Source organism: Aptenodytes forsteri, unplaced genomic scaffold (assembly GCF_000699145.1).
Source record: "Aptenodytes forsteri isolate BGI_AS27 unplaced genomic scaffold, ASM69914v1 Scaffold6, whole genome shotgun sequence".
NCBI lineage: Eukaryota > Metazoa > Chordata > Aves > Sphenisciformes > Spheniscidae > Aptenodytes > Aptenodytes forsteri.
This window is the reverse complement of record NW_008795709.1, coordinates 3,996,763-4,003,485: the sequence shown is the minus strand read 5'-3', so window position 1 is coordinate 4,003,485 and position 6,723 is coordinate 3,996,763. Positions and strand designations below refer to the sequence as shown.

At 38.4% G+C, this 6,723-nt stretch overlaps 1 protein-coding gene across 1 annotated transcript in view; it reads right to left on the bottom strand.

Annotated features, from left to right (window-relative positions):
• TMEM144 (transmembrane protein 144) overlaps positions 1-6,167 on the bottom strand; it is an 18,716-nt gene extending 12,549 nt beyond the window's left edge. Inside the window, exons 1-6 of the mRNA XM_009283332.2 lie at positions 5,834-6,167; positions 4,473-5,086; positions 3,116-3,312; positions 1,799-1,921; positions 1,301-1,400; positions 681-761 (exon numbers count right to left, since the gene is read on the bottom strand). Of these exons, the coding sequence (XP_009281607.1) occupies positions 681-761; positions 1,301-1,400; positions 1,799-1,921; positions 3,116-3,254 (443 nt within the window). The 5' untranslated portion in view covers positions 3,255-3,312; positions 4,473-5,086; positions 5,834-6,167. The remainder of the gene's footprint in view (positions 1-680; positions 762-1,300; positions 1,401-1,798; positions 1,922-3,115; positions 3,313-4,472; positions 5,087-5,833) is intronic.
• Between the last annotated feature and the right edge of the window lie 556 nt (positions 6,168-6,723).

Sequence of the window (6,723 nt, the reverse complement as noted above, 5' to 3'; positions counted from 1 at the left end):
CCCAGAGAGGTGGTGGATGCCCCATCCCTGGAAACATTCCAGGTCAGGTTGGACGGGGCTCTGAGCAACCTGATTTAGTTGAAGATGTCCCTGCCCACGGCAGGGGGTTTGGACTAGATGACCTTTAGAGGTCCCTTCCAACCCAAACTATTCTATGATTCTATGATTCTATTAAGGACAAGAGATAATGCAAAGCCTTTGGCTTTTCATGGGCCCCAAAGGATCTGGGAAGGGGTCCTATGGTGTATTCTACAGTTAAGAGGAAGGATTTGTACCCCTGACTGAGTGAAGTCAGATCGGAAATCTCACAGAGGTTTTCTCACCAAGATTCTTCTAGTCAGTTTCTCCTCTCTCACAAAATTTGGGGAAAGTGAACCATTTGAATAACCTAGCTAGGAAGACAATCAGTGTGTATCATTGCTTTGCCTTGAACATGCCTACCAGCATAAAAATATATTTCTGTGTTTATGAATAACGATTTCACCACCATACTGGGTATCATGTATGTTTCTATTCTGAAATACAACACTGACCAGCTAGGTATGGATAGCTCACGAATTCTGCAGTAAATCAATTTGCAAGAAATACTTCAATACATTTGCCCTCTAGTTAAATTGTTCCTGTGGTTATTAAATATATATTTCACATTATAGAAATTTATTATAAGAATAAATTTTTACATTAATAGTGAAAGTCCAGCTCCAATAGAATTTAAGATTGGTCTTGATACCTCTTCTGGGTCAATTCCAAACCAACCAAACCTGGAATATTTAACCAGTTTCACTTAGTTGCACTGACTGCGTACAAATAGTTAAATTAGAACCCAGCCTTGGAAATCTTTACTCATGTAAATAATTCTTCTTAAGTTTATATTTGCAATATTGGATTGGTGCTTCAGTTGGCTTGCAAAAAGCTATGTCTACTTTACAAAAATAATCTTTAATTTAATTTATAATGATTTTTTTTAATCTGGGTATTTAAAAATTGAAGTTAATTTAAATTATTTTATCAGCCCACATTGTAGAAGAAAAAAAACAAACAGTGTACTAGTTTTACATTAACAGATACATTATTTATTCACTCAATTATGTTAATGAACATCACTGGGCATTCTTCTTCCTATTGAGATAGAGGAAACATGAAAAGATAAAATAATTAACCTGAGTACTTTCCACTGAGAGGGAAAAAGATCTTACATACATGATAAATCCTCTTTATTGGTGATAGTGTTTTCATTGCAGTTATTAATGAAGAAATGGCAAAATTAATTATGTATGACTTAAGACTTAAACATACTCACCTTGAACTTGCCCAACCTGTCAGCAAATTAAAAGAAGCCCATATCAAAAGACCAAGAGCTAAGCCAATAGTTTTAACAATAGGGACAACTGTAACATTGCCTGAAATACAAAAAAACAAAATTAAAATCAGTTAAAAATTAGACTGTGATCTCGTATATTTTTGCTTTAGATTCTGTGACTGTTCAGAAGGCAACGAAATTTAGGCAAGTACAAGGTGGTAGGAATTAGTGTTTTTTAAAAATACATACATCAAACACAGACTTTTCCTCAATACCATTTTTAAAGTTATTTTTGGTGTGAATTTGCTGCTTATAAGATAAGCATAATAAAACAATATTTGCTATAAGGGTACAGCTCCATTAATATCAAGACTTTAAAAAGCCAAATAATTACCAATTAACTACTACCTTATACATGGAAAAGTTTTTGTCACTGTTTTTTTTATGAAGAGCGAGGATTACTTTGCGTTTCAAGAAATAGAATCTCTTTATCCTTACCTGTAGCCCACACGAAACCCCCAACCATAGCCAGAGGCCAAAACCGGGGGCAATTCTGGATTAAATTGACCACCAAAGAAACTATCCATATGGAGGCACAGAGAATCCACTGGAAGAACATGCCTATGGAAAAATCAAATGCACACAATAGAGAACTTGTAGAATATTGCATGTGTGAATGTCTTAACATACTATGTTTTAGATAAAGTAGTACAGAAAGAATTGAAAGGTGGCCACCTCCTTTGTGAATTTCAGGGATATGTTACAATATATTCAAAAGATGTATTTTAGGGTGGGGTGTTATAATTCTGACAACCTTTTCCTTACCATGAATTCTTTATACACAGCTGCAAAAGACACTTTGCTGGAGGAAGTGTACACAAGCCCTGATTCTCAAACACATGAAAATTTTGACAGGCTTCTGACAAAGAGGATATTCAGTTACTGCAAACTTCTCCCATCACCCTAGTAGCAGCTAACACAGACGACTGCACAGGACAAAACTCCTTCAAAGATCAGGGCTCAGGCTTTTCCACTAATCCAGGACATTGAGGATGATAAAAACTTTGGAGAGATCTCTTCTACCTTTGTAGATTCTCTAAGGGTCAGCTAGGCAGACCAGTTAACTTTATGCCAGCTGAGCTAAGACTTCTGCTTTAAAGTCTAGCCTTGCCTTGTTAGGGCCATATTTGGCACAAAGAGAGAGAGGTTATATTCAGCCTGTAATGCAGATACTATTATTGCAGTAACATAATGGCAGATTTATTCATCTAGTGATGTGATAATTGACTATGCTTCATATAAACGTGCAAATACAACATGAACCTAGTACAGTAAAGTAATAAAATTCCAAGTAGGAAATAGAAGCGATTGTTTCTTCTTACCGAGTCACCAGATGAAAGTATTAAAATTTCAATTTGTGATTGTTTTTATGTTAGGTCCACAACTGAAAGGCAATACTTCAAAGTCCAACAACTTTTAGAGTATAAATAACACTGTATGTATTTGAGAATCCCCACAAGGGTAGAAGAAAGGACATTTCACTTTCTATTGTGAAATGCTCATGAAATGCACATCATCACTGTTAAAGTGCACAACAACACATAAAAAGGCTCTTCTAAAGATTTGCCACTTCCTGGACCAATACATTATTGCCTTATACCCTAACAATAGCAAAGAAAATTAAAACATGCTCTATGGATTAAGGCTGTGATGATATTTATAACTCCAGCTATAGAAACTCCCATATTTGCTGGTAAAATATTATTCCTATTAGCAAAAATACCAAAACCAACAAAAGAATATAAATAAGTTTACCATCACCAGTATCAAATTTCTTAACAGGCACAAAGTTTGTCCCAAATAGAAGGACAGCTACTGTGGAAGAGGTAAAGCCAACAGCTAGATCTGTTCCGTTGCTGATGTTAAAGGTACTATAAGCTTTCCCGATGTTCATCTTTGTTCCGAAGGTGTCTCTTTTTGTGGAGTTGTATTGCTGTGGGTCCTGACAGATTCTGAAATCAGAGTGTGGAATTAAACATGTGGAATATTGAATAATACTAAGCTAGTTCAGAAATCTGAAACTTAAAGGACCCTACTTATCAATCTCTCAAAAGCTGGAAAGAACTGCAAAGTATACTGTAGAATCCCATGAAAAGCTGCCATAAAACGTGAATGAAGTAACTTAAGAACAGATGCACCAAAAAATCACTATTGCGTTTCATAATCAGCTTCACAGAAAAGCATGTCTGAAAACATACAACAGCGTGAATGTAGAGATGCACTCAAAGGTTATGAGGACTTGAATCTGTGAGGCCTGTGGGAAGCCCTGACGCTTTAGGGAGATGCTCTATCAGAATATTCCTTATTCCTGTAGCCAAAGTGGGGTCACACTGGGGTGTGTAAAAAAGCAGGGGTTAGACAAAATCTTAATTGGCAGAAGTAGCTATAGCAATTTGGAGCCCCACTGCCTAGAAGTCAGGAACAGGCACAGAGATTCTATAGATGCCAGAGTGGGATCAATATAGGATCATAAGGTAATCACAGGGATTGCTCTAGCTGATACAAAACCCGAATAAAGGCTCATTTTTTTCCGTGGCAAACAAAGGGAGAAGCTGCCTCTAAAGTTTCTTTATTCATTCCACGTAACTATAAGAAGATTTTTTTAATCCCATAATACCTCCCTTTTTTTTTTTAGTGGGAGATTAATCTTGAGGTTACACCCAACACAAGTACCACATATATGCTTTTGATATGGATTATGACTTTGACAGAAAACGTGGCTCTGAGGACAACTGTAATAACATGATCTTTGCATACATAATCTTAACACCACACTTAAAAGACTACATATAAGAAAAGTGTTCGGAAATTTAACTTCAAATGGCAACAGGGTACTTAATATGCTGAGAGTATAATGAGGCATATTTATAGAAATAGGCATGCAATCCTGTTGTCGAAGTAATGCTATTTATACTGAATCAAATGACATCCTAATGCAGTTTGACATTCCCCAGTGTAGGTGGACTAGCTACTGCCTGGAGGAAAAAAGCTGAAATAGGATGGTGGAAATTTTGCCAAGTCTTGTAAGGGGTGCTCTGACTACACTCTCCGCACAAAAGGAAGAGCTGAGCTGCTGCACATTCTTTCATCTTATTTTACCCTCCAGTCTTACCTTCTCTGGAGTCCTTAGGACACCGAGAACTGCATCTGCTGAGGCTGTGCTTTTATCTACAGCTTCAGCAGGGCCATCGGTGTCGGCTGAAATTAATTATTTGCATTAGCAGGTGAAAAGTTCAATCCCACAACTAATATAACCATTTAGTTTCTATAATTTTTCCCCTCGAAAGATGTCAGTATATTTTTAACTTGAGTACTTAGGAAAAACACAGATGACATTTAGAAGACACATCATGAAGGTACAACAGCACAGGTATTTCCATTTATCTTATTATCTTTTCCTCCTTCACTCTTCATCTTTCTTGCCTACTTAGAGGATAAGATTCTCCAGGAAGTTTTCACTGTATTTAAGACTCTTTGATAAAGTACGTTTTACCTGGGACCTGTAGACACTGAGCAGTGCAAATAATAATGCTGGGATTTCTTCAGAGACTGACTTCACAGGCTAAGAAACACTGTGACACCACAAGATTGGATTAAGATAGGCTTACATCAGCTGTCTTCATTCCATCAAACTTGACTCAGTGAATAAATTTAATTCATTTAGTGGAATGCCTTCCCTCACAAGTAAGGCATAAGAGCTTGCTTTTGCACAGGAAGAACTTCGTGCTGTTAAGGACATGGCAATAAAGCTGATTACACTGCACCTCTATGAATGCATGACTCTACTTTAGCCTTTAAATAAATAAGTCATTATGCAGGTGAAATACTAAGAACCTTTCAAATTTAAAGTGGTTTATCAGCCTTTTTGATTTTGTTAATGTACAGAGAAATGTTACTTTAAAAATATTTCAGTTTTGTATCTACTAAGAGAAAATCTGTGTGCTGTGGGGCAATATAATTTTCTGCTTGCTTTTTATCTTCCAAAAATCTCTATATTGTGCACACTGAAGACTGTCGCACAACTGGAGAACCAGAATCATGACACCAAAAATGGAAAGGAAACACAACTTCCAATTAACCAAGGAAGAGTATGTTTCATTCAGACTGTCTAAAAACTCTGTCACTTTCCAAGGTTTGGGGCACTTAGTCCCCAAATTTGGCTAAATTTCAGACTCAACTTTCAACTCCATTTTAATGCCTCAACCAAACAAGGCCTGGAGCTACCTGCTCTAACTTCGATGATGCACTGCTTTAAGTGGGGATTTGAACTAGGTGACCTCCAGAGGTCCCATCCAAGCTAAATTATTCTACGATTGTGTGATCCAATGTCAAGAGCAAATAATGAACTGGCATACAGCATTAAGTTGACTATACTTTTTTTGCACATGCTTGCACATACTTTGCACTTCAGAGAATTCACTAAAAGCCTCTTCTCTACAATCGTAGGTATTGCCAGATTGACTTGCAGCATACCTGCCTCCAAAGGTTTATAGCTACCAAATGCCAAACCAGAAGCACTTGCTGCATGCAGCTGCTGAGATGTTAGAACGTAGTGGTTGTACCTGAAACAGAGACAGAGACAACTGAAACTGTTGCTGTTATTGAAGGGTTTTTTTCACTAAGTAGCCCTTACTGAAGGGCACATCGGGGTTCCCAAGCCGCAGAGGAATTATAATGGAATTTTGTTGGCACACATTGCCCTTATCCTAACTTCACTGGTTTACCTTACTGGAAGGTTGTGCTCTGCATTTTCACTGTTTCCTCAGAAATATGCCACCATTTTCTTCCTTCGCACAGAGACACAACAAATTATGATGCTCACTTAATGCAATAGCAACACATTGCTACAGTCTCTGCAGACAGGCATGAAATCAAGAAGCCTGCCCTTGAGAGTTTCCATCTCAAGGTAGATCCACGCTGTTGTCAAGATCAGAAGGAAACTGTCTGTGCTAATTGAATGGGTATTTTTAGAGGCTGCATGTCACATTGGCTGTTTATTTGCACGTTTCTCTTATCATCTATTTGCCATTAAGGGTAGATACTTTCATCCTTCTTTTAGGAGACTCCTGTCAGTCCCGAGGTGGCCCAGAGCGATGTCCTCAGGTGACACCGCGACCCCTGACTAGCTGCCAGAGAAACGTTTCTCTGCTTCCCTAAGATGAACGCTTTTTAAAGACATTCTTCGGGCAATATTTTCAGTAAGCAGTATCGCGCAACAAGGGAAAACGCGCAGCTGAGCTCTCGACATAGGCGGATGCTGCTTCTCCTATTTTCGCCAACACGCCCGGGCTGCCGCAGGGCAGGCCCCCGCTGCAAGCGGGACACGGCCCGCAGGCGGGGCAGGCCCAGCCCTCGGCCAAGGC